Genomic DNA, 26,404 nt, shown 5'->3' with positions numbered 1-26,404 from the left:
GGACCTAAGACCTCGAATTGCTTCTCTGGGAGAGCAGCCCCTCTGCTCCCTCCTCCTGCCCCATCAGGCTGTCACCAGCCTGCAGCACCTCCAGCACCTCCACACTGCAGTGCTGCAGGCCTTGTGGGTCCTCTGGTGGCTCTGTGGCCAGCAGCCTTGACTTGGTGCAGGGGACTGTCTGGTGAGGCACTGGTTCTACCTCATGCTCTCGTTGGCTTCTGCTGAGGTCTTGGCTCTGTCTGCACCCCAAGTTTATAAGTACTGTCTTCTGGAATTTTGCAGGTTGAGAACTTATTGCTTAGCAACCAGGGGACCATTAAGCTGTGTGACTTTGGCAGTGCCACAACCATCTCGCATTACCCTGACTACAGCTGGAGCGCCCAGAAGCGAGCAATGGTGGAGGAGGAGGTGAGGCCTGCTGCCTGAGTGCTGCTCCTAGGTCCTTCCGCAGTCCCTTTCCTTTCCCTTCTCAATCCCTCATGTACGAGCCTGAGCATGTCCCTGTGAACCACAGCTGGGCCTGGTGTCCTGGGGGCCTGTCCTGTTCCAGGCTGCCCTCCACAATATCCTTCTCATCTCACCCTCTTCCTCGCAGCAGATGGCTCTGAATATCTTAATGCCTGTTTTCCCTTGGATGTTTATTGTTAGGTGCACACAGATGTGCCATGGCAGTCCCTTTAAGTGCACAGTTCAGTGGTGTTAATGTGTGCTTGTTCATGGCATTGTGCAGCTATCACCATCACCATCTCCTGTTTTTCAAAAGTATGGTTTAGAAGTGCACCTCCATGTCCAGGAGATCATGCAGCAGGTGGGCTGCACTGTGGCTCAAGTTCTACAGTAGCTTGAGCTCATGGTGTCTGTGTGAATCCCATAGACAGAACTGTTCAGAGCAGAGAGCCACGGGCTGGGGCACGGAGTCTGACAGAAGACTTCAGAGGGTGGTGGAAGATGGCCTTTCCGTGGGGCATTGTGCATGGAGGGTTGGCCCCTATCAGTCTGTCCTGCGTGGAGCTTGCCTTGTGGCCAGGTTGCTCTGTGCAGAGGTGTGCACCTTCCTCCCGTGCTGTATGTGGTGTGGGAGGAGGTAGTGCTGCTCCTGCTTGCTGCCTGAGAAGAACACCTACTTCTTAACACGGAACAGGCCTTACCAAAGAGCTGTGGGCTCCCAGCAGCATGTCCTTGGATCAGAGCCATGCTTCCGGGTTTTCCACTTTTGTCACAGGCCTACTGAAAGGGCCACATGCTGAGTGCCCAGCCATGTTGTCTCGGGTTGGCTGGCCAATTCCTCAGGAGGAATTGGGCCATGTGCTGAGCTGGTCAGAGCACAGGGAGGAGGCCTGGCCTTTGCTGGCTGTCTCACAGCCCCACTCCGCACAAGAGTTTGGGGAGGAGGTCCCCTTGGCCCCGAGGATCTAGTACCAGTGGAGGTAGCGCCATCAGCCATCTCCAGTGTGGACAGACCATGGGGTGCCGTGTATCTGGTGCTCCTACAGCATGCTGCCACCCACCACAGAGGGCCTGCTGGAGGTGTGTGAGCTGGCTGCCCTGGGCTGCCTGCAGTGCAGCTTCCCTGAGCCTTCTGTGCTGCTGCACGGCTTTCGATGCTCTGCACGTGGCCGAGGCAGGAGCTCGTGCCCGCTCGCTTGTCTTCACGGGGACTGTGGTGCCACATTTCCCATGGTGAGCATGTATCCTTAATTGTGGTACAAGAATGTCCTAGATCTGCTTCAGGCTGGCTCAATGTTCTGACCTTTTTCAACTGCTGTGGTTTAAATATGGTTCGTTCTCCTGAACACAGGTTGTAGTTTAATCCCATCACGAGGCCCCAAGGGGATAGAAACCTACCCTGAGGCTCATGGGAGTCTTTTGGAGGGCCATCAGGGTTAGATGAGTCATCAGGGAAGAGCCCTTTGGTGGCTTTACACGAAGGAAGAGCTGTGTATGGTGATCACACTTGTGATCCTAGCTACTATGGAGGCGGAGGTGGAAGGATGACAAGTTTGTCTCAAAGAATAAAAAGGACTAGGGTGCAGCTCAGCAGTAAAGCACCACGACATACAGATGGCAGTGCGCAGGGTGCTCTGCTGCCTCCACATGAGCTGGGCTGCCCTGGGGCCCTGCCAGCAAGACAACTGCCACAGATGTGCACTTGTGACCCTGGGCAGAACCAGGAGCCAGAGCAGCCCACTCATGCTCGCCTGGTCTGTGGCATTGTGTCAGTGTGGTAGAGAATGGCTCTCACCGTCATCTGGAGTGCTAGTGACAGGAGTACTGATTGTTCTCTGCTACCCCGAGGCCCTGAGATTGCCTCCTCTGAGACGCCAGAGCAGATGTGCTCACTGGTGTACACATATGCGTGCATGTGTTCACATGTGAATTGTGTGCCCTCAGCCCACAGCCCCAGGTCTATGCCATGCTCCACGCCAGCCAGCCCAAGGGCTCCTGGCTCTGCTCCCTCCTTGGCGAGAGCTCAGCTACCAGTGGTGTTACTGATGTGAGTTTTCCCAGCTGCAGCTCCAGGTGCCATCAGGTTGAGCCCAGAGCTCCTGGCTGTGCGTGTCCTTCAGGAAGGTCGCTCCTCGCTAGTTTGTTGGACAGTGCTTTGGGGAGCAATCGCCAGGTGCCCTCCCCTCGTGGCTCTGAGTCCCTGCTGCTCAGTTTCCTCCTGGTCCTGCAGGGGTGTCTTCACACTGCCCTGCTCTTGGCTGCTCTTCTCCCCCATCCTGAAGTGAGTCTGCCGGGGTCGTGCTGTGTGTGTCCTTTCTGCTGGGAGCTCTGGTGGCACTGTGCCCCACCCTGCACCACTGTCCTGTGGCTGCCCACTTGCCAGCCTCAGGTTGCCTGTGGACCACAGGTCTTTCAGAGGACAGTGCATCCTGTATCCCATCTGTTGAAGAAGTGGCTGCTGCCGTATGGCTCCTGGGTATTGGCTGTCCCTGTGGCATCTGTGACTTGGGGGTGGCTGTATGCTTGAGCCTTGCACTGAGACTCACATTTTCTGTGCTGTGGGGGTGTAGCCCTCTTAAGTACATGGGGCTCAGTTTTTAGACCTGGCCAGCCAATACATGTGGTCACTTCTCTTGTTACAGAGGTTTTTGTGTCCACAGTAGTGTCTGTGTGGAATCTTCTGTCACTCAGCACCCCAGCTCACGTGGCCCTCCTGTGGCCGGTCTGCATGTAGTGCCTAGAGTGGGCTCAGCCGACTGAGATGTGCCTCTCCTGCGTAGACAGCAATGTTCTGTTAAAAGTGGGTGACCAAGGCCTCTGGGACTCCATGACAGGACAGGGCACCACCTAGCCTGTGGTAGAGTTTAAAAAGTTGCAGGGTTTGTTGTTGTATAGACCAGATGGACAGAATGCTTTGTTTTATTGGTTTACTCTTATGTGGTGCTGAGGATCAAACCCAGTGCCTCATGCATGGTAGGCAAACGCTCTGCCACTGAGCGACAGCCCCAGTCCATGTTGCAGGGTTTTGATGTGAAACAAAAAGAAAGGCTTACACGTAACTTTGCTCTGAAACACTTGTGTTTTTCTTCAGATCACGAGGAACACCACACCCATGTACAGAACCCCAGAAATCGTAGACCTGTACTCCAACTTCCCCATCGGAGAGAAGCAGGACATCTGGGTGAGGCTGATTGCCTAATGGCACCTGGCTTGAGCAGGCCTGCAGACCCAGCAACCCTTGTCCCCTGGGCCTCCTCCTTTCTTTTTGACTTGGTCTGCTGAAGAGCACTGGTGACAACTTCTGGGGAAACCCAGTTGAGCAGAGCCAGCTGGGGATCAGTGGGCTCCAAGGCAGCAAAGACACCAGGCAGTGGGGGGTCTGCCTGGCCTAAGCTCCGGGTCAGGTGAGCCCAGGGCTCCCTGTTCCTCTCCAGGGCCTTGCCACCTGGACTGAGGGTGGCCATACTACACTTACATGGTGGACAGGAGGCCTGTGTGACTTGGAGGCTGGGTCTCTCCCCTGAGCAGCAAGCAGCCAGCTACCCAGCCACTGCTGTGGCTAAGAATCCTTGGCAGCTGCGCAGCGAGGTCCTCCCTGGTGCCCAGTGGCCCAATTCATGTCCCTGTGCTTAGCTGTATAGGTTTTTTTTTTTTAATTATTATTATTTTAACATTCATTTTGTAGTTGTAGGTGGACACAATACCTTTTTTTTTTTTTTCCATGTGGTGCTGAGGATCGAACCCAGTGCCTCACGCGTGCTAGGCTAGTACTGTACCTCTGAGCCACAGCCCCAGCCCTAGCTGTATGTTTTGAGGGACCTTTTGATCTGAAAATGAGAGTTTGGTGCTTCAATCCTGCAGCCTAGACATTTCTTGGGTCCGGTAGGATGGAAAGGGTTAGGCTTCCTGTGGGGTGGGACCAAGAGCATGAAAGGGGTCCCTGAGGAAAGGGCTGCTCTTCTGCCCTACTCAACCCATGCCCTGGTCCCCTGGCCTGGCCCGCCTCAGCTTTGCTCTCCCTGCAGGCCCTGGGCTGCATCCTGTACCTGCTGTGTTTCCGGCAGCACCCTTTTGAGGATGGTGCAAAGCTTCGCATAGTCAACGGGAAGTACTCGATCCCCGGGGACGACTCTCGGTACACCATCTTCCACAGCCTCATTCGTAAGTTCCCCTCAGGCTGGTGGGTGCAGGGGCCTGGGTGCCCCTCACCCGCTGCCCACAGCTCCTGCACTTGTGCTTTTCCATTGGACCCCAGCCTCTGCCCCACTGAACTTGCGACGTTCTAGCACCTTTCTGATAACTTGGTTCAGTTTTATGGTTGTGCTTTGCTTTGCTGCTCTCCCTTGCTCCCAGAGTTGGCACTCTGGTATTAACCAGGTGAGAGTTGGCCGTGCTCTGCCCTGGAGCCGACATGGGGTCCAGTGGGCTGCTGTGCTCTGCCTCAGGTGCCATGCTGAGGGTCAACCCTGAGGAGCGGCTGTCCATCACAGAGGTGGTCCGCCAACTGCAGGAGATGGCCGCAGCCAGGAATCTGAACCCCAAGGCACCCATCACGGAGGTAAGGGTGTCCTGCCACTGCTCTGTGTGCAGTTCCAGGTCCTCTTGGGCTAGCAGCTATTGTGCAGGCTGGAGTCCTGACCCGCAGCCAGGTTTAAGACCCAGGTACTGCATTGGTCCTGACTGGAGCCCTGATGCTCTGCGCACACTTTAGGCCCAGGGTCACTCCATCAAAACTGTCTGGTGGTTCTTGTCCAGATTCTGCTGATGTGTGTTGTTTTCTGCATGTCACGGTTTCTGAGGTCAAGTGTCCTTCTGTGGCTTTATGATCATGTCCAGTCTCCACCCGCAGCTGGCTCACATGGCTTTGGGACTGTCCAGGCCCCAGCCAGCTGTTGGGCTGAGGCTCCCTGTGGCTACATACCCAGGAAAGTGGGCAGGTCAGGAGGGCCCTGGCGCTTAGCTGCAGGACTCTTCCTGAGGTAGCCATGAGGTCTGCCCATACCTCTGGGAGTGGGACCCATCTGTGCAGCTCAGGGCTCAGGCCAGACTTCACCCCTCCCCTCTGGCTCTGCCTCCTGTGAAGGCGAGGCCCTGTCCTCTTTGCTTTCTGGTTGTCTGTCAGCTCCTTGTGTCTCTCACAGCTGGAAGCAGGGTTTTCCAGGGGCTGTCAAAGCAGGGTGTGTGGTGGGACGGTGCTGTCTGTGCTGCTGGGGGTGGTCCAGGGCACGGGAGTTCTGCTGGCCTGCACGCTCACCCAGGACCCTAGGAGGGAGTTGGGCATAGGAGGCTAAGGTTTATGATTCATATGTTGGGGAGCAGCAGGAAATAGGGCAGGGTTAGTGGAGAGGTGCCAGAGAGGAAATCCTGAAGGTCTGGGGTGGCTGATTGGTGGCACTGAGGGTCTCAATGAGAAATTTTTGTGGAGGTAGGATGGTTGGTCTGTTTTGAAGAGAAGAGCTGGCAGGCGTGTCCACACCTCTCGGTGACTGCTCTGTGGCCAGGGCAACTCCGGGCCCCTGCAGAGTATGCTGCAGGCCGTGGAGGTTATAGGGGCCAGGTGGCATGTAGGGGCCATGGGCCTCACTCTCCATGGGGTGTGCACTGAGGAGGTGCACTGGTCCATGGGGACTCCAAGTACACTCTGACCTTTGGGCTTACAAGGCTGTCACACTGCTCCTTGGGGCCCACTCCCCAAGCGGGGCTGTGCCGTGGTGGAGGGAGCAGCCCTATCCCAGGCACCCAGATGCCTGTGCCTCTCGTCTGCATGCACCATGCATCTGCCTCCCGCGGTTGGGTGGATAGGGAAGAAGCTGGAGAGGCGGGGGAGGGCGCTCAGCCAGGTGTGGGTTGAGGCCCACAGCCGCTTCCTCCCCATGCTGAGTGTTTTGGGGCCACAGTGCCCTGCCCTCCACCTAGACCCTTAGCAGGAAGAAGAGCAGCTTAGTGCAGGGCCGCGTGTTTAAGCTGAGGCAGGTGAATAACAGTCTGGCTCCCCAGGGCGCCAACGCTATGCTGTTGATTCCTATAGCTGCTGGAGCAGAATGGAGGCTGTGGGAACCCAGGGCCATCCCGAGTGCCACCCCCCGCCGGAGGCCCTGTGAGCTGTGGCTACAGTGGAGGTGAGTACTTGTGCCCACTGTCCACCCCCTGTTGTGCACTGGACACCTGGCACATATTGAGATGGAGCCCCAACTCCCTCTCCTGTGGGACTTTTAGCCTGGTGGTGAGAGACAGACGACAAGGCTTGGTCCCTGCACTCCCCAAGTCTCATGGCTCAGCTGAGCTCATGCACACAAGGTGTGGTGTGGGTTCCTGGGAGTGGGGCAAGGTCCAGGAGAGGCCAGGCATAGGTCTCCGGGGTCCTGTCCCAGGGGTGGTCAGCACCTGGATCCAGCTCATGGCCAGGGTCATCCTGGGACCAGGCTCCTAGGTGCAGCTGACTTCAGTCTCCAGCTTTCCCAGAAGTCAGTCTGACACTCTGAGGCCCAAAGCCACCTACACCATCAGTGTCTGGGCTGTCTTACATAGCCCGAGGCTACAGGGAAACTGGCTTCCTTGAAATAGGGATGTTCCAGGGTCCCTCCCTGGAGCTGAGAACAGGGGCAGAGCCGGGAGTAGAGCTGGGCTGCGGGAGAGATTGCAGGGCTGGGGGCCACCTGTGCCCATGGCTTGAGTTGCCATGTGCTAGAGCATGGCCTTCTTCCTGGTGCAGAGTGGGCTTCTGTGAGCGTATCTGTGGGGGCCTGGGCCTGGGGGAGAGAGGAGGGTGCTGGGGCAGGGACATGGGCACATGCTGGCCATGGGCCAAGCCCCCCGCCCAGTCCTCTTGGTCTCCTGAGGAGAGGGCTTGGCCCCACCAGCTGGCTTCCCTGTGTTTGGGCACTCCGGATCCACCCCACAGGGCCCAGCAGGTGCAGTGTGGTAGCCATATGAACCTGGAGCCTGGTCGCATCCACAGCTGCACACTGAAGCCTGTGAGTTCTCGCTGCAGGACCTGTGCTCTCGGGGTCCACTTTGGTCAGCCTCCACTTTTTGACTTCACAGCCAGGGTGGCGTGGCCTCTGCCCACAGTGCCACATAGGGTACAGCTCCAGCTGCAAACCCTGCCTGTGGACCGGGGGAATAGCTGTCAGACTGCTAGGGCCCAGGCAGGCTCACTCCTCAGTGTGGGCTGGGCCAGCAGCACCTCCCAGGGCCCACACACCTCCATGCTGCAGGCACCCTCACACACCACGCCCTGCCTATCCTGCAGGCCTGGCACTGGCTGAGTACGACCAGCCTCACGGTGGGCTCCTGGACATCCTGCGGGGTGGGACCGAGCGACTCTTCACTAACCTCAAGGACACCTCCTCCAAGGTCATCCAGTCTGTTGCTAAGTAAGTGTGGTCTATGCCCCATCTGTCCCCAGTGCCAAGGACAGAGCCACAGGCAAACTCAGAGTGAGCCCAGCACCATGGAGCTGGGGAAGCCCATGCCTAGACTCTTGCTGGGACTGTCCCTGGGCTTGGGCTGTGCCCAGCTTGGGCCCCTCTCCCTAGTCCCCAACACACTGTCACATTGTTTTTCTGGGTGTATGACAGGTAAAGTGACTGTAAGGCATACTGTCTCCTCATCGATGAGGTCTCCTGGCCACATGGCTTGAGCATGTGGTCATAGAGCACCACCGTAGGCTAGGGACGCCCCAGAGTACAGCCCCATGTCCGGGGCTCAGCCCTGCTGGCCCTGGTCCCCATACTGCTTCTGCTGGCCACTCGGGTGCTGTTGAGGGAGCACTGAGGAACCATGCTGTGTGTGGGCATCAGGACCAGCCCTGTCCTCCATATTCTGCAGGCGTGGGGCTTTCTGGCCTCCTTTTATTTGTTTGTTCTGTGTGCCATGATGCCTTGGTGTGCACAGGTGTTCTCAGCCCAGGCAGGGACAGGTGTCCACATGTACACATGTGTATGTGCTTGCATGTGTGCCTATCTGCCTGGGGTGCATGCTTGAGTTGGACACTGTCCTGCAGACACCGTGTGTGAGATGAACTTTAGAAGTAGCAGCGAGCCCCTCTGTGTGTGTGTGGTGCTGGGGTGGACCCTAGGCCCCTGTGCGTGCCAGGCATCCCCAGCTTGCTTCTTCATTTTTTGGTTCTTCCCACTGAAGGGGCCCAGGTGTGGGGATGGGTGGCAGTGGCCCTGAGCCCTGAGCTGCTCACAGTGTCCATGGCTGCCCTGTCCCAGCAGCTGGAGCCTCGGCTCTTCTCAGTCTGGGATGCAGGCTGACAGCCTTTCACACGTGTCTGATGCTCACACGGCCAGCCCTCAGGTTCACCCGGCAGGGGAGGTTGGGGTTGAGGTGTGGGTGCACCCGATGCCTACGTTGTGCTGGGCCAGGGGTCTTGCTGCCTCTGCTCTGCCCACTGTGCCAGGCAGCCAGGTGTGTGTGTCATCCTGGAGGGGCAGCCAGGCCCTGAGGGTGGGTGGTGCTCCCCCTCAGGTGGGTGTGTCTGCCTTTGCTGTTGGCTGTGGAGGTTTGTTCACTCATTCATCTGTTTAGTGGTGCTGGGACTTGAACTCAGGGCCTCACACATGTTAGGACAGCACCTTACCCCAGAGCCACATCCCCAGCCCTTTCCGTTTTCTTGAGGCAGGGCCTTTCTAAGTTGCCCAGACTGGCCTGGAACTTGCGACCCTTCTGCCTCAGCCTCCGAAGTAGCAAAGATCACAGGCATTTGCCAGCACATACAGCTGGGTTTTTGATCCTGTTTTCATGCTGATACTGAATGTTTTCTGAATCACTTGTGTGTGTGTGTAGAAACACATGGCAAATACTTTTTTAAATCCAGTTATACATATGTGTGTGTGTATTTAGTTGTGAACAGACCTTTATTTATTTTTATGTGGTGCTGAGAATCAAACCTGGTGCCTCGCACATGCTAGGCAAGCGCTCTACCACTGAGCCACAGCCCCAGCCCCACAGAAAATACTTTGTCCCAGACTGTGGCTTGTGTTAAGTGCCTCATCCTGCAACAGCACCAGAGCATGAGACTTGCCTGTGCTTTGCTACTGTAGTCTTCTACTTTTTGTCTTCTTTAGGGAGGTCCTCTCACCCTGAGTTCGCTGGTTGCAAATAGGTCTAAACAAACTTTTAAAATGTTAAGATTTAGCCAAGCCATTTCATACTCTTTAACAAGGCTTAACAATCATAAATATTTATAGCCCAAACAATGGAGCATCTGTGTACATCAACCCTTCTCGATATCCAGAATCAAATAGACCACAGCACAATAATACTGGATAACTTTAACAAGCCTCTGTCATCACTGGATAGATCCTCCAAGCAAAAACTAAATAAAGAAGCTGTAGAGGGGCTGGGGTTGTAGCTCAGTACTTGCCTGGCATGTGTAAGGCTCTGGGTTCAGTCTTTAGCACTGCATATAAATAAGTAAAATAAAGTTCCATTGAAAATTAAAAATAAAAACTATAGAAGTAAAGAAATATAATAGATAGCTTAGACTTAACAGACATCCATAGAATATTGCATCCATCAGTGACTGAATACACTTTCTTCTCAGCAGCATACGGATCCTTTTCTAATATGACCATGTTATATAAGCTGTCACTATGTTGGCGTATAATTGTAATATGACCTTAATGTGTTTTTAGCATTTATTATCAAAATATTGATAGCTCCTTTTTCATTGGTATTAATCTCTCTGTTCTTTTTTTAATTAGACTTGTTTGGTTTTTATCAGATTTTAGCTGTATTATTTCTTCTATATTTCATATATTTCTGTTCATACTTCAAATATGTGCATTTTATTGTACTTCAATTTTACCTCAATAAAGCTATGGGGAAAAATAAATAGATTAAGCCAGGCACAGTGATGACTCTAATCCCAGCAGCTTGGGAGGTAGAGGCAAAAGGATGTCAAGTTTGAGGCCAGCCTCAGCAACTTAGCAAGACTCTGTCTCAAAATAAAAATTAAAAAGGTCTGACACAGACAAACCCACATAAATAAAGTTATATCATGTTAGAAAAAGGCACCAAAAGCATATATTGGAGAAAAGATAGGCTCTTCAACAAATGGTGCTGGGAAAACTGGAAATCCATATGCAACAAAATGAAACTAAACCTCCATCTCTCACCATGGCACAAAACTCAATTCAAAGTGAATCAAGGACCTAGGAATTAAACCAGAGATCCTATACCTAATAAAAGAAAAAGTAGGCCCAAATCTCCATCATGTAGGATTAGGCCCTGACTTCCTTAATAAGACTCCCTATAGTAGAAGAATTAAAATCAAGAATCAATAACTGGGATGGATTCTAACTAAAAAGTTTCTCAGCAAAAGAAAAAGTGAGTGAACAGAGAGCCTACAGAATGGGAGCAATTTTTACCCCACACACATCAGATGGAGCACCAATCTCCAGGATATATAAAGAACTCAAAAACCTTAACACCAACCCCCCCCCCCGCAAATAATCCAGTCAATAAATGGGCCAAGGAACTAAACAGACACTTCTCAGATTACAGTCAGTCAGCAAATATATGAAAAATGTTCAACATCTCTAGCAATTAGAGAAATGCAAATCAAAATTACTCTAAGATTCCATCTCACTCCAGTCAGAATGTCAGTTATCAAGAATACAAACAACAATAAGTGTTGGCGAGGATGTGGGGGGAAAGGCACACTCATACAGTGCTGGTGGGACTGCATATTGGTGCAGCTAATCTGGAAAGCAGTATGGAGTTTCCTTGGAAAACTTGAAATGGAACTACCATTTGATCCAGCTATCCCACTCCTCTGTTTATACCCAAAAGATTTAAAAAACAGCATGCTACAGGGACACAGCCACATAAAACATTTATAGCAGCATAATTCACAATAACTAAATTGCGGGTCCAACCTAGATACCCTTCAGTGGATGAATGGATAAAGAAAATGAGGTATATATACACAATGGAATATTATTCAGCATTAAAAGAGAATAAAATCATTGCATTTGTAGTTAAATGGGTGGAGTTGGAAAATATAATGCTAAATGAAGTAAACCAACCCCCAAAACCAAATGCCAAATGTCTTCTCTGATATAAAGATGCTGATTCATAATGGGGATGGTGGGGGAATCATGGGAGGAATAGACGAACTTTAGATAGGACAAAGGGGAGGGAGGGGACGGGAGGGGGCAGGAGGATAGGAAAGACGGTGGAATGAGACAGACATTCTTACCCTAGGTACATGTATGAAGACATGAATGGCGTTCAACCAGAGACATGAAAAATTGTGCTCTATTTGTCTAATATGAATTGAATTGCATTCTGCTGTCGTATATAACTAATTAGAATAAATAAACTAAAAGAATTTTTTTAAAAAAACAGGTCTGGGGGCTGGGGCTCAGTGGTAAAGTGCTTGCCTAGCATGTGTGAGGCACTGGGTTTGATCCTTAGCACCACATAAAAATGAACAAAATAAAGGTATTGTGTCTATCTTCAACTTAAAGTATTTAAAAGCGGGGGCTGGTATGTAGCTCAGTGGTAGAGAACCATGGGTCCAACCCCCAGCGTCCCCCACCCCACGATGTTAAGATTACTATGAATACGTCTTGTGTTTGGGCCTCCACCTATCTGGGCCTCGCTCTGTTGACCTCTTGCTGGCTCCGGCTGGTGAGCACCCCTCTGCTGACAACACCTGGGTGCCTGCCCTGGTCTGTGGTGTGCTTGCTTCCCTGCTCAGTTGTGGTGGGTGCTGTGGCCCAGCTGCTCTGCATGCTGACTGGCCTGCTCCTGGTCCCACCTCTCAGAGTGTGTTGGCTGTGCTTGCATGACTGTTTATTGAGTTGGAGTTTAGAATAGGATTGTCACCTTCTCTGTGTCACTGAGGAGTTCTGTCAGCATTCTGTTGGTGCTATGGAACTGTTCAGAGGATAGTTGGTCTCTAGGAGGTGGCCAGGACCACCGCAGGGTGGGTCTCAGGAGCTTGCAGCTCCCCTCCTGCCTTCCCTCAGTGTCTGCTGGCTCTCTGTGGCCTGTGTGGCTCCAGATGTATCCTGCCCTCAGGCTGCTGGCCTTTGCAGCAGTCTTAACTGTGTTCACATCTTGTTCAAGATCAGCCCCCAACACTCAGGAAAGTGGTAAGGTGGCTAAAGGCCCTGCTGGGCCTGCCTCGCCCGCTTCCTGTTCACCTCTGGTTAGGTATTAGCTCCACACACACAGAACTCTGCGCGCACACGCACCTGTGTCTGCGCACACACCTGCTGGTGGGGTGCGCCTACAGCAAGAGTGCCTTGGGGTGACTGCCATGTGCTTCCTGCAGTAACCTCATGCTCTTTTTCCAATTCCAGCTATGCCAAGGGTGACCTGGATATATCCTACATCACATCTAGAATTGCTGGTATGTTGGCCAGGGTAGCCTCTGGCCCTCCCCAACATGAGCCCCCAGGAGGCTCCCAGAGTCACTGCAGGCAGGGCTCTGTGTCCACACACCTCCAGGCTCTGCCTGGAGCTCCGATGCCAGGCTGCACATCTGGAATGTGGCTCTCCAGGCACAAAATAACCAGAAGTGTCTCCTGATGCCTGGGCACCCTGCTGGCACCCCTGTGAGGGAAGGCCTCCTGGAGCCCCCGTGGCTGTTCTGTGGGGTCTCCCATAGGGGTGGTCTTTGCACCTTGGTTAGCAGCCCAGGTCAGGCATCCCCAAAGGCCAGGAGGCCAGAGGGCAACTGGGAAGGCTGCAGGAGGCTGCCTGGCTGGAGGCTGACAGGCTGCTCTCTTCAGTGATGTCCTTCCCAGCTGAAGGCGTGGAGTCAGCCATCAAGAATAACATTGAGGACGTGCGGCTGTTCCTGGACGCCAAGCACCCAGGGCACTACGCTGTCTACAACTTGTCCCCACGAACCTACCGGGCCTCCAAGTTCCACAACCGGGTCAGTGTCCCCTGCTCATCATGGCGTGACCCTGGTGGCTGTTCCCCACTTAACACAGGTTCATGTGGTGATGAGCCACCTGGCTGCCATCCTGCACTGACCTGTCTCACCCATGTAGCCTGCAGGTGACCCGGGCTTGGGACAGGTGGGCTGTGGCAGGAGCCCAGGGTCTTGGAGAGCCATGGGGCTGGGGGTCACTGTGTCATCAGACCAGGTGTCCCTACCTTACTGCTCCTGACCTCCAGGGCAGTGTGGCCATGAGCTCCTGTGTTGAACATGTGCTAAACAGGTGTTACATGTTCGGGCTGACACAAAGCACAGGAAAAAGTGTCCTAGGAGTTGTGTCCTATGGCACACAGTCCAGGGTCACAGGTCCACTGCACATGAACATCAACTAAGGAGGGCCTTGGGCACCTTCTCAGCACACTTAAGAGAAGGACAGTGCGGCACATGGTGGGCACGAGTGAGGTGTGGGCCAGTACACAGCATCAATGCATGAGCTGAGCCGAGCCGGCCCCTCCTACAGGTCTCTGAGTGCGGCTGGGCAGCCAGGCGGGCCCCACACCTGCACAGCCTGTACACCACCTGCAGGAACATGCACTCCTGGCTGCGGCAGGACCACAGGAACGTCTGTGTTGTGCACTGTATGGTGAGTCGGAGGGGCCGGCTAGCCTGTGCTCCTGCTCTCCACCAGAACTGGCCTGCTGGAAATGGAGCAGGCACTGTTCCCTGGGTGGGGCAGGCAGCAAGCAGAGGGGTTCCTGCCCCAGGGCACACGGACTGCCCAGTGGGGTGACTCCTGCCTGTGGAAGAGTGCTTGGTGAGGGCATCCCTGGGCACCGTGACCAGTGCATCCTCATCAGGTCTCTGCCTGGTCATGGCCATGCCCGCCACCTCCTCTGTGTCTGGGTCTGCAGAGTGAGGGAGCATCCGTGAGCTTTCCCCAGGGCATGACACTACAAGAAGCACTCAGTGCTGGCAGATTCAGGGAAAGGGGTTGAGTCTGTGGGGCCGTGGGTCAAGCTTGAGGTTGTGTGGGATGGTGGCCGCAGGAGCTGGCCACTTGTGCTTGTCTGGCCGGTTGTGCTCGTTCTCCGCCGGGCTCTATGTTCCTGAACATACGCAAGGTCAGAGGGTGCGTATGTCTGTGCCATGCCTGGTACTCTGTAGTGGGGGAGTCTATAGGAGCCAGCAGAGCCCTCCGCACCATTGAGCAGTTAGGTGAAGGGCCTGTGTCCTCGTCTTAGGATGGGAAAGCTGCGTCCGCTGTGGCTGTGTGCGCCTTCCTGTGCTTCTGCCGTCTCTTCAGCACTGCAGAGGCCGCCGTGTACATGTTCAGCATGAAGCGCTGTCCGCCAGGCATTTGGCCATCTCACAAAAGGTACTGTGTGTTCTTTGCCAAGGTGGTGACCACTGCTCCGTGCTGAGGCGGCGGTGTCCCACTGCCTTGGACCCAGTGTCATCACAGGTGGGCTATTGGGGGGCTTAGAGCCCATCCAAGCAGCTGCTCCCAGGTGGTCAGCACCACAGTGGGTGTGGCTTGGCCTCAACTGGGACTTGAGGACTGTGAGGGCCCAACCTGTGATGGGCAACTCCCTGTTTAACTCCTGGAACTGGGTCCTGCAGCAGGTGTGTGAGCCTGGGGGACCACACTCCTGCTGCACGGTGCTGCCCCCCCCCCCGGGAGCCTGTGGGCTCTGCTCTGGAGGTGAAGTGGAACATGTGGCCCGTGGTGCTGCAGGTGTGCAGTGCCATGCTCCACCATGAGTGAGGCGTCGGACACTGCTGCACCCTCAGAACACTCCGGCCATGTCCTGTTCTGCATGGGCACCGCCTGGGCCCTTCTCTTGTGGCTGGAGGCTGAAGCTGCCTTGCACTTTCCCATCCTCTCTGGGATTTCTGCCTTCACCAGTCATGTCTACTGATGTCCACTCTTGCCCGTTCTCCTGCAGTGATAGGGAACCTCTGGATGGCCAGGTCTGAGGAGTCACCCTGTGGTTCATCTTGATGAGGACCTGGGGCACCTGGAACCTCTCTGTGGATAGCAGAAACCCCCAAGAGTGGGCAGAGCACAGGAGCACAGCCAGCATGGGACACTGGGAAGAGGCAGGGCCCAGGCCATTGAGGGGCCATGACATCCCCAACACTCACAGGGCCCCAGAAGCAGGACCTGCCTCATCTGCTTTCTGCCTAGGACCAGAGCACTATGCAGGGCTTTTCGGCTCCCGGGGCACAGGCCACTTGCTCTCCTGGGTCCTGCGTGTTGGGACCTGCTATGCACGAGTTAGGACAAGGAGGGACTCTGGGCACCCCAGCAGCACCACAGTGATGTTCAGGGTGCTGCTCCTGACAGCGGGCCCCACCTTCATGCCCCAGCTGGCCAGATGCGAGGTGTGTCAGCACTGCTAGGGCAGTAAGAGCCCTGCCGTCGGGCTGACGGGCTGAGCACCAGGTCGATGCAGGCCCAGTGTGCTGCCTGACGAGGCAGAGGCAAGGGCAGAGCCTCTGGGGCCATTAGCTCAGGAGGGCCCTTGCCCCCGTGGAGGTCCTTCTGCCATGTGCCTGGCACAGACCCTGCCTGAGCTTTCCTTCTGAATGGGGCCAAGCACCACACTGTCATGCTGGGGAGCTGGCAACAGCCCGCTGGTTGCCGAGCCCTGGGAAGGCAGGATGTGAGGTGGGAGCTCCAGGGCATAGAACCCAAGGGGCTGCGTGCAGATTCCACTCTGCTGAGGAGTGAGCTGGGGGCTTGGTGACAGGTCACATTGCCCACCAGATAGCAGAAGCCAAGAGACTAGGAGCTGGTGGCCTGTTGCAGGCAGCCGGACACACAGTGCATCCCACTGTAAGGGGGAGAGCGGAAGATAGATACACCAAAGAGAAGCCCAAGAGTCTCTGAGCTGACGACAGACTCCCAGCCTCGTGACACTGCAGGACCAGAACCCAGACAGGAAGACCCGCCTCAGCTCAGACACTGCAGACTGACACGTGGGTGCCGCATGTGGGGGCTGTGGCAGGTCCACCAAAGAAAAGGAACAGAAGCATGAAGATGCACTGTTAGGGCTGGGCATGGCTCACTGCAGTGCCTGCCTCACACATGAGGCCCTGGCTTCTGACCACAGTGCAGCTGACTGACCCAGGAGAAGGCTGAAGAACAGAAGGAAAATGAAGAGAGCTGATGGAGCGAGCGGGGACTGCTGCCGGCACAGCAGCATTCAGGACAAGCCGAGAATGGCTGGGAGGGCCACAGGGACTGACACCTGGGGCTGGCAGGAGCCGGGCCAGCTCCATGCGAGCAGTGTGCTTGTCCTTTACAGCCCTTGGGTCAGGAGCCTGAGCACCAGGACAGGTCCCTTGCAGGCCACGCAGGCTGCATCCAGATAGTGAGCTGCATTCTCACCAGGAGGGCCGTGCTCCTACCCAGAGGGCTCCTGGGCCCTTGCACCATGGGCAGCATCTGCTTGCTCTGGCTGAAAGGCCCTGTCCTGCTTCCAGCCATCGGCTGGCAGCTGTAGTCCTCATGTTGCTACACCCCAAGGAGAGCCTGTGCAGTGCGGGTGATGGACCCAGTCGCTGGCCTAGGGCTCCCGTGGAGGGGCAGCATGGAGGCTCCCGCAGAAGCACTCCCTGGGAGAAGGTGGAGGAGCTGTGTTGGCACTGGACAGAGGACACAGGAGTTGGCACGGCAGGACCCAGCACTCACCTCTGGCCCAGGTGGCAGGCCGAGAATGTGTCACCAGCAGCAGAGACCTTCCCCAAGGGCACAGGGCATGTTCAGCAGTCACGCATGTTAGCTCGGCAAGTCAGAAAGGTCGAAGTCACATGAAGTGTGTTCTCAGGACACCGTGGGGCGGAACCTAGGGGTCGGGAGCAGGAGGGTGTCCAGCACATCTTCAGCACTGCTGGGTCAGACAACGTCCAAGTAACCCAAGACTCGGGGGTCCTGAGGACGATTTAGAAATGTTTTGAACTGAATGACGATTACAGCTCTCAATCTGAGGAGCAGCTGAAGCTTCAAGGGAAATTGATGGCATTAAATGGAAAAGAACAAAGGTCTGGCGGTGACTTGTCCCCCCAGGTACATCGAGTACGTGTGTGACATGGTGGCGGAGGAGCCCATCACGCCGCACAGCAAGCCGATGCTGGTGAAGGCTGTTGTCATGACTCCCGTTCCCCTGTTCAGCAAGCAGAGAAGCGGCTGCAGACCCTTCTGCGAGGTCTACGTGGGGGACGAGCGCGTGGCCACCACATCCCAGGAGTATGACAGGATGCGGTAAGAGTGCAGTGGGGCTACAGATGCCAGGGAGGCAGCATGGTTCAGAGCGCTGGGTCCTGGGGGGCCTTGGGGTCTCTGCTGTGTTTGCTGGTGAGCCAGTTCTGTCCCCTCAGGGAGTTCAGGAGCGAGGACGGCAAGGCGGTCATCCCCCTGGGCACAACGGTGCAAGGGGACGTGCTCCTCATCATTTACCATGCCAGGTCCACACTGGGGGGCCGGCTGCAGGCCAAGGTGAGTGCCGTGGGGAGGGGAGCTGTGTGCTGGCCCCCGGCCGCCTGGCAGTCCCCAGTGCCCTCCACGCTGCACCAGGCAAGGGGAGCCAGGCTCCCAGGTTGGGTTTCCCTGGGTGCTGGGCTGCGTGCTTCACGCGGCATGGCCCTGGGGCCACACACAGCCTCTTTCCCCCCACCCATCACTGGCTGCGAGGACAGGTGGTCTGCTCCAATGCCGGACTGCACCCTCAGCTGCTTTCACCTTCTTGCAGATGGCCTCCATGAAGATGTTCCAGATTCAGTTCCACACTGGCTTCGTGCCTCGGAACGCCACCACCGTGAAATTTGCAAAGTACGTTGGTGTCAGGCTGCGCTGCTGCTCGGGAGGCGGGCTGGACCCAGAGCTGTTGGTTAAGCACCCACCCAGTGGTTTGCCCAGAGAAAACTGGCAAGTGTGGTGGTATGAGGAGTATCCTGGCACATGTCCTTACAGCATGTCCTGCTCCTGAGCTCTGGGGCCCGGTGGCTTCTGCTTTGTGCCAGCTGCCTAGGGACTGGCTCTGTGCATTTCTGTTAAAATGTGACCATTTGCAGCTGGCCGTATGGCCAGGTGAGTGGGCATTGGTCACCTGTGTTGAGCACCTGCTCTGTGCACAGTGCTCTGCAGGGTGCTGAGCCAAGGGACAGGTGGTGGAAGGTGCAGGCTGCTTTCAGGCAACTCTCACAGGCCACCATGCTCTTGTCACAGGAGGCCAGGTGGCAGGCGTCACTCTGCATTTAGATAGAAAGCACAGACTCCATGGGCACTTGGAGATGTGGTATGTGGGTCTGGCTGATGGGCTCGCACCACAGGCACTCTTGCTGGCAGGGGCCTGCCGTGCTCCCTGCCCCTGGCTCTGGACAGCTCTGCGTCTTGCAGCAGTGCCTCATGCTTCCTGCTCTCTGGAGTGCTGTAGTTCTTCAGCTACCATGGCCTGCTCGCAGAAGTCCTTCCATAGACCGAGAAACTCTTGACCAGGAGGGAAGCAGACCTGGATGATTCAGACGCACGAGTCGGCAAACAGGACCTAAGAACCGCAGTCAGCACTGCTGTGGTCCAACATCTTCCCCAGCACCCCCAGAACTTGGCCCCCTCCTGAGGGGTTGAGGGGGTGGGTTGAAAGAGGCCGTAAGGGCAGGGCCTAGCCGTTGGAATGGTCTCGTGAGGGCAGAGCGGCTCTCTCCAGGCAAAGCTGGTGCTGCCTTGGCACTGCAGGTCCTCTACTACTTGGGGCCTTCCCAGTATCCCCACTACCCTTAAGCTCCCCAGCTTCTGGGACGGTGAGGAAACAGAATAAACTTCATTCTTTGCCAGTCATTCTGTTGCAGTGAGAGCAACAGAAAACAGACCAAGACTGTGTGAGAGGAGACAGGAACGGGGGTTTCACCAGGCCTGAATCGCGAAGGTGTGGATTCAGGACCGAAGGACAGCAGAGGAGGAGGGGCTCGGGAGACCTTGTACAGCAGGACATAGCAGCTGGGGGAGGCCACCTCCTGGTCACAGCACCAGAGAGGTGAAGACACAGGGACAGGAGACACTGAGCACTCCTGGTGGCTCTCAGGGTAGCAGTGGCTTGCAGGCAGCTGGCATTGGAGCCCTGGAGGCAGGCAGCTTGTGCTGGCTTCAGACTGGAGAGTCAAGGGACTCCTTAGTGAGCACCAAGAGTTGACAGGAGAAAAGGGCACAACAAGAAAGGGGCTGATGCAAGTTAGACCTGCGAGATGAGGAGGCAGAGCCATGGCAGGTGGAGAGCACGGGCGGCCAGCTAGGGGCCTGGAGAGCCGCCGTCCTCCCCAGGCAGGTGGCCCCCACAGGCTGGGCCCCTTGAAGAGCCCATAATAAGAAACCCATCCAAGCTGCAGTGGAGTGCCAGGAAGCCCCGCAGTTTGTGCCCACAGGAAGGGGGCTGAATAGCACCCTGGGAGTCGGTGGCAGGCAAGCTGTGAGGGCCAGTCAGTAGCAGGAGAGTGCCCTCCTGCACCTGAGCACCCAGTAACAACTTAAGAACAGCAGGGTGGGCAGACCCGTACAGACCACGTTGGTGCCCACTGAAGCTCAGAACGTTTTCACAAGTAGACACCACTGGGGCTTACAGACAACAGTAGTGGGAGGTGTCTTCAGTGCCCACATCAGAGGGCACATCCAGGGTACTTCATTAGGGTGGGTGGGGCTGGCAGGTGCTTCCCGATGAGGGCCCTGGAGGGGCAGTGATCCCGTGGAGAGCTGTTCACAGCCATTAGTGGGTGGGAATGCAAGTGAGAGCATGGGGGGCCCTCTGGCCACCAGGGCCAATCTGGGCCGGGCTGAGGCCACCAGAGGTGGGAGAAGTGGTTGGAGGGGCACCTGCTCCTGGGTACCAAGGGGAGTGACCACTGCACATGGGGGAGAGCCTGCAGCCCGATCACCCTGAGACCCCACCTCCCAGTCCTTGCAGCTGGAGTCCCATTTCCAGCACCTGGTTCTGTGGCACACGGCTCTGCCATGGGCACCCTGGGTGCTGGTGTTGCTGCACCAGCAGGAGGTGTCAGGCTGGTTAGTGTGTGGGCAAGTAGAGGGGAGAGTGGTGTTGCCGTCCAGCGCAGTCAGCTGAGCCTGGGGGCTCTGTGCCTGCACCCATGGAGATTCTGATGGCTCTGACCAAGTGAGGATTCAGATGGGCTTCAGTGTGCCACACTGCCATGATGAAACATTCAACATTTTTGTTTACCAGCCAGGTGTTGGGGTCCCCTCAGTGCTCTGTTGGAGATGACAAGGCCTGGCCTGACCCCCCAGGCCTTTGGGCAGTGACCTGTCATCCAGGGCCCCTGGCCCTGCTGCTCCCACCCTGCTCACAGACCCTCATTGTTCCCTCACCTCCCTGGGGTGAGCTGGGCGTCTCTAGGGCCAGTGGGGCCAGGGCGATTGGGCCAAGCCATGCTGGAGCTGCCCACCATCTGTCCTGGGAGCTGTGTGGCCTTCCCACCTTCTGATGGCAGGTTCTAGCCTGCCCTCACTGTGGCCACCGGCTCTGTGCTAGCTGTGCTCCTTGGCTGGGCACGTCACCCATTCTGGAGGACTCAGGGTAGAAGGAAGCCTGTGCCACAGAGCCTGCCCACTCTGTCCTGCACTCTCCCGAGCACGAGGTGACTGTCCTGGGCAGGAGGATGCACCTGGCTGTGCATGGTGGCCATGCTTGCTTGCTGGTTTGAGTATAAGTAAAAGTAAATCAGCCCTCGTTCTGCCACTCAACCTCTGTTACCTGGCCTTCCTTGGCAGCCTTGGTGATGGCGGCCCAGGGGCAAGCAGCCCCATTGTTGCCTGGGTCTTCTAGGATTAGCTGTCACTTCTTTGTGTCTCTGTTTTAGTTTCTTGGGGGTTTTACATGTGAAACTTAAGAACGACTATGTGGAGACGTTGGGTGGCAGATGGCACGCAGCTAAAGAGTGGCATGTATCCGTGTAGCCCTGGAATCAAGGACAGTCCGTTGCCTGCAGGGCACTCTGCCACTGAGCAGCTATCCCTCTAGTATCTGGGGACTCGCAATGTCCACTTCTCCTCCCTGCCTCTCTCTCTGCCTCCGCCAGGCCCCACAGCAAATTGCATCTGTAATCCCTGGCAGTTGGGCCCCAGAGGTCTTGGTTTTCAGCCTTCTGAGAGTAGTTGGGGGTGTTTGCCAGGGTAGATGGCATGATTTTTAAGAAGTGCATTGACAAACCCAGAGCCCTTGATCTGAACCCTGTGAGTGTCTGCAGAACGTGTACGGTTGGGGGATGAGGGCAGTGCTACACGGGGTCCCTCGTGAGTGTGGGGAGCCACCATGGAGGGCCTGCCTGAGGGAGTGCACTTTCCCAGGTGCAGGGCTCACTGCGCTATCTAGCTGTCCTGTATGCTTCAGTCAGTTTCGAGCACACAGACTCAGGAAACACTGGGCCTGGCCCTCTCTGGCAGCAGCAGATGGGAAACCGTTGCCCCGTCTTGGGGGCCCGCGTGCTGATCCTGGGATGCACCAGCCCTTGCCTGCGGGAGTTATGTGTCCCACCACGGACTGGCCAAGTAGGACTTCCCAGGCCATCCTCACTGGTGTACGTTGGCAACTAGGTACGACCTGGACGCATGTGACATCCAAGAGAAGTACCCAGACCTGTTCCAGGTGAGCCTGGACGTTGAGGTGGAGCCCAAGGACAGGCCGAGCCGGGTGGCCCCGCCATGGGACAGCACCAGCATGAGGGGGCTGAACCCCAAGATCCTGTTCTCCAGCCGGGAGGAGCAGCAGGACATTCTGTCTAAGTTTGGTAAGACCCCATGGGCAGAACGTGGCACTCCAGCTCCCATTGTGCTCCCAGAGTCCAGGAGAGGCCTGCAGAGGCCATGCCTTACCCCAGCCTGCGCTGTGCCCAGGCCGTGCACTGCATGGCTGCAGGGGTGGTAAAATGCCGACTTTGGGTGTTGGATGAGGACTTGGCTGTGCACCAGGGAGGGTTCCTAAGACCTTGTCCTGGGTTCCCACACTGTACCACTTGCCTGGATCCTCCAGGGAGCCTGGTCTTGGCTAGGCTCCCCAGAGTGAGGTGGTACTGCTCTGCACAGAGCCCTGCAGTCTGCTTTCAGGGTCACATGGGGCCCACGAGGATGACTCTCCTCCAGGCTCAAGTTTGTACCCCCTAGCCAACACAGTTTGTGTGTGTCTGGACACGACCCTGTTAAATGTGACCTGGAGGCTGGGACCATGGTTCTCGGAAGCCCTTGCTCAGGGGGGTATCTCATCTTATTTCAGAGCAGTTCCCCAAAAGTAGTACAAAAGTGCCCGGCAGGTAGGACGTGCCGTGTGGCTCTTGGCAGGCTCCCCCCGGCCTTGGCCTTGGCGTGTGTGCTCTGCGCTTTCTCCTCCAGGACAGAGGATCCTCCCTGAGGGGTCTGCATGTGGTGCCGTGTGCATGTGTGCAGGCGTGTGTGGTGCGTGGTGTGCCGCAGCGTGAATGGGTCTGTCTGCTGGCGCCTGCAGCTACCCCTGCTGCTGCTGCCCTGGCTGGCCCGAGGTCCTGGCTCTGCAGGCCTGACGCCGTGCTCTCCTGGCAGGGAAGCCGGAGCTCCCCAGGCAGCCGGGTTCTACAGCTCAGTACGAGGCTGAGGTGGGGTCTCCAGAGGCTGAGCCCTCAGAGTCGGACTCTCCACAGAGCAGCGGCACTGACGCCAGCCACTTCCTCCACACGCTGGACTGGCAGGGTAGGCGCGGCCTGTCCCTCCTCCCTCATGGGGTCCAGCAACCAGGGCTCACTGGTCACCATGGCTTTTGTGGCAGTGAGGCTCCATTGCCCACAGGGGTGCACCACATGCTGGGTCAGGTGCACTGACACGTCCCGAGGGGACTGACCAGGGGCAGAGCCATGGCTGCCTCTGGAGGGCTGCAGACACCACCAGCTGGCCTGTTTTAAATGGTTCACAAGCCGAGAACAGTTTCTCTATTTAAAAGAAGCATAGTGTCCACAAATCCTAAAATGTGGGTCTGCCTGATAGTGGCCCCTGCCCAGGGAAGCCCAGCGCATAGGAGGAGGCCTCAGCAGGACTCTGAGTCACAGGGGTTCCCGTCTTTAACATGGGTGCCTGTGCCCCTTATTGCCCAGAGCCCACACCGGGCTCCCAGCCCCAGCCCTTGATTTCTCACCCCCTAGTGACCCTTCCTGACATCCTAGGGAACATCACTGCCACCCAGTGACACTGTCGTCCCCAGAGGTGTCCCCCGCTAGACTAGCTCTCAGAGTCCACCCTGCAGGGGAGCCAGTGGCGCTGGAGAGGCAGCAGGAAGAGGACCTACTGAAGTTGGAGGCAAGGCCTGACCTCTAGTCATGTTGCTTCCCCTGGAGGTTGTGTGGTGCTGGGTGCCAGCCTCACCTACTGCCAAACCTTGGGATGTGTTCCCTATCTGTCCCATGGACCAGAGTGGGCATGGAGACCCTGGTGCTGACTACGGGCTGTGTGGGCCACAGCTGGGGTTCTGTGAAGCCTCTTCTGGCTACAGCAGCCTGGGAGTCCACTGGCCCATGGTCTGTCTTCTTTTCACAGAGGAGAAAGAAGCAGAAACTGGTGTGGAAAATTCCTCTCCCAAGGAGAGTCCATCTGCCCCAGTTGCAGATGGAGAGGGGAGCGAAGCCTCAGATGAAGAGCAGCAGACCTTCCCTGGTGAAGACACGCCTGGCCTCGCTGCAGGGACTGACCAGGGGGACTTGACACTGCAAGTGGGCTCCTCAGTGGCACCACAGGAGCCCCTGCCACAGGAGGAGGGTGTAGACCTCCTGGGGCTGCACTCAGAGGTGGACCCAGGGCCAGCGCCCCCCTCGCAGGCCCCCTCCAGCAATGCAGACCTGCTCAGCCGCCTTCTTGGAGCACCCAATGGCACTCCAGAGGGGCCCCCGGACGACCTGCTCCTGGCCAGCCCAACCCCACCCCGGAGCACGCAGAGCACCCTGCCAGGAGGGCCTCCCAGCCCTGGTACGCACTTGCATGTCACGTGAATGAATGAGGCCCAGCCTCCTCCTGCGCGGAGTGGGAGCTTCCCTTTGTCTGGAGACCTGGGACAGAACTGCACTCGGGAGAAGCTACTCCTGGCTGCAGGGCGGCCGTCCCCACCAGCTCTGCCTTCATGGGAGTAGCTGTATCCCCAGGGTGGCTGTCCTGAGCTGGGGGCCGTGGGGGCCATGCATCCAGGGAAAGCAGTTGGGTGGCCCAGTTTGCATGGCCAAGGCCACCTCCCCATGGAGTGGGAAGGTCTGAAAAAACAGCCATGGGGGTCCCCAGAAAAAGCCTGTCTCCTCAGCAGACCCATTCGACCCGCTCCGGCCACCAGCAGACTCTAGCTCGCAGCCCTGCACTGCGCCTGACCTGCTTGGCGAGCTCCTCGGCCCCGACTCCACAGCAGCAGCTGCCTCACCTGTCTTCCCTGCCACCCATAGCGCCCCGCCCCCGTCCTGCAATGCAACCTTCCTGCACTTGGGTGAGCCAGCTTGCCCTTGGGAGCAGAGGGGACCTTGGGACCTTCAGATCTGGGATGCTGGGAAGGGGCCCTACTTCTTGGTGCCTTTCCCACAGTCCAGGGCAGCTTGGGGGTCTGGCAGGACCTATGGGGTCAGGATGAGTTGGTTCCTTCTGATTCTGCCTGAGCTTTCCCCTAAGACCTGGGGCAGGCTCTGGGCCTTGTCTTGCTGCTGCGCAGGACACATCTGGACCCACGACCACTGCTGTGCACTAGAGCAGCCACTCTTCCTGGTGCTTTCATGGGGTGAGGGTGCAGGAGGTAGGATAGGGATTCAGGGACCAGGAGGGCTGGGAAGAGGCAGCTGGAGTATTGGAAGCCAGGGTGTCTGTGTGGAGGTCAGGCGCTGGTGGTAGCAGGAGAGGCCAGCAGAGCTGAGGCAGAAGAACGCCCTTCTCCTGGAGCAGGAGTAACGTGGCCACCGCCTGCTGTGGGCAGCTTGGGGGCTTGCCACCTGGGGCTCTGGTAGATGTGGGGCTGGGCGGGATAGAGGACTGGCTGTGGACCCATCAAAGGGACTGCATATGGCCATGGACCCCGTCCTCCAGGTGGTGGCCACTGCAGGCCGAGTGGGCTTTGGAGAGGTGGAAGGTGGGTTTGGGGCTCTGCAGCTGGCTGCAGAGGCAGCAGGGGCTCCAGAGCCCTCTCAGACAGGTAATGTGCAGCTGTCTGCTGGCTTGGTCCCCTTGGCTGTCTCCTGCACCTTTCACTCTGCTGGTCAGTTTTAGCCATCAGTGATGCATCCTCCCCACCCAGTGGGAAGAGGGTGGCCATCCTAGCTCTCGTGCCCCAGGGTGTGCCGCCACATGGAGTGCTAGGCCAGGCTTGCCTCCCACTCGCTGCCCAGGAGACGAGGCAGACACACCAGCCACGCTGTCCTGTCTCTATAGGGGGTCTGCCCACAGAGCCCAGCAAGGTGACAGCCTCCTCCAGCCACCCCGATCTGCTGGGGGGATGGGACACCTGGGCCGAGGCTGCTGTGCCCACGCCAGCCCCCATGTCAGCCGCAGAAGGTAAGGCCACCTGGCCTGGGCTCCAAGGCACCCACCCAGCCTCAGGGACAGGAAGGGTCTGCTGTGCCTCCAGGCTGTGCTCTGCCTGCTCAGTCCCAGGCTACCCCTGCTGGGCGCCTGCCCTGCACGCTAGTCCTGCCTTTTCTGGAATGCATGTGCTTTGGAACACAATCCACACCTGTGTGCTCTTGTCTGCCCACTTGGTTCTGGTTCTGCAGCTTTACATTTCCTGCATCCCATGTTGTGTCTCCTCTGTACCCTGGAGGACTGGTTGAGGCCACCTGTTGTGTGTATCTCATCCAATGTCACTTGCCTAGGGATTTGGCTAGGGATTACCTGGGGTGGTCAGGCTGGTGAGTGTCCTCAGGCAGCACAGGTCCACCTTGCTGACACACTCTGGGCCAGCACCTTCAGTTCACAGGGTCACCGGTGTGTTCACTCTGGGCGCTCATTTATTATCCTAATTGCCCAGTCGAAATTCCTGTCCTTGGTTTCTCACCAGAGTT

At 56.9% G+C, this 26,404-nt stretch overlaps 1 protein-coding gene across 10 annotated transcripts in view; it reads left to right on the top strand.

The window, feature by feature from the left end:
- Gak (cyclin G associated kinase) overlaps positions 1-26,404 on the top strand; it is a 46,698-nt gene that overhangs the window by 14,560 nt on the left and 5,734 nt on the right. For 5 of the 10 annotated variants that reach the window (XM_013355879.4, XM_021722193.3, XM_005319056.5 and 2 more), the window contains 18 exons: positions 283-408; positions 3,539-3,628; positions 4,473-4,608; positions 4,893-5,005; positions 6,476-6,566; positions 7,700-7,823; positions 12,771-12,820; positions 13,203-13,351; positions 13,878-14,000; positions 14,599-14,732; positions 17,430-17,624; positions 17,741-17,858; positions 18,112-18,191; positions 21,957-22,150; positions 22,935-23,081; positions 23,919-24,344; positions 24,670-24,846; positions 25,776-25,898. In XM_013355879.4, coding sequence (XP_013211333.2) covers positions 283-408; positions 3,539-3,628; positions 4,473-4,608; positions 4,893-5,005; positions 6,476-6,566; positions 7,700-7,823; positions 12,771-12,820; positions 13,203-13,351; positions 13,878-14,000; positions 14,599-14,732; positions 17,430-17,624; positions 17,741-17,858; positions 18,112-18,191; positions 21,957-22,150; positions 22,935-23,081; positions 23,919-24,344; positions 24,670-24,846; positions 25,776-25,898 — 2,596 coding nt within the window. The remainder of the gene's footprint in view (positions 1-282; positions 409-3,538; positions 3,629-4,472; positions 4,609-4,892; positions 5,006-6,475; positions 6,567-7,699; positions 7,824-12,770; positions 12,821-13,202; positions 13,352-13,877; positions 14,001-14,598; positions 14,733-17,429; positions 17,625-17,740; positions 17,859-18,111; positions 18,192-21,956; positions 22,151-22,934; positions 23,082-23,918; positions 24,345-24,669; positions 24,847-25,775; positions 25,899-26,404) is intronic. The other 5 variants (XM_078020790.1, XM_005319057.5, XM_040292864.2 and 2 more) reach the window with 5 other exon arrangements.

Source organism: Ictidomys tridecemlineatus, chromosome 9, assembly GCF_052094955.1.
Source record: "Ictidomys tridecemlineatus isolate mIctTri1 chromosome 9, mIctTri1.hap1, whole genome shotgun sequence".
Taxonomy (NCBI): Eukaryota; Metazoa; Chordata; class Mammalia; order Rodentia; family Sciuridae; genus Ictidomys; species Ictidomys tridecemlineatus.
Note: the sequence above shows the minus strand (reverse complement) of the source record. Positions and strands in the feature narration are given on the sequence as shown.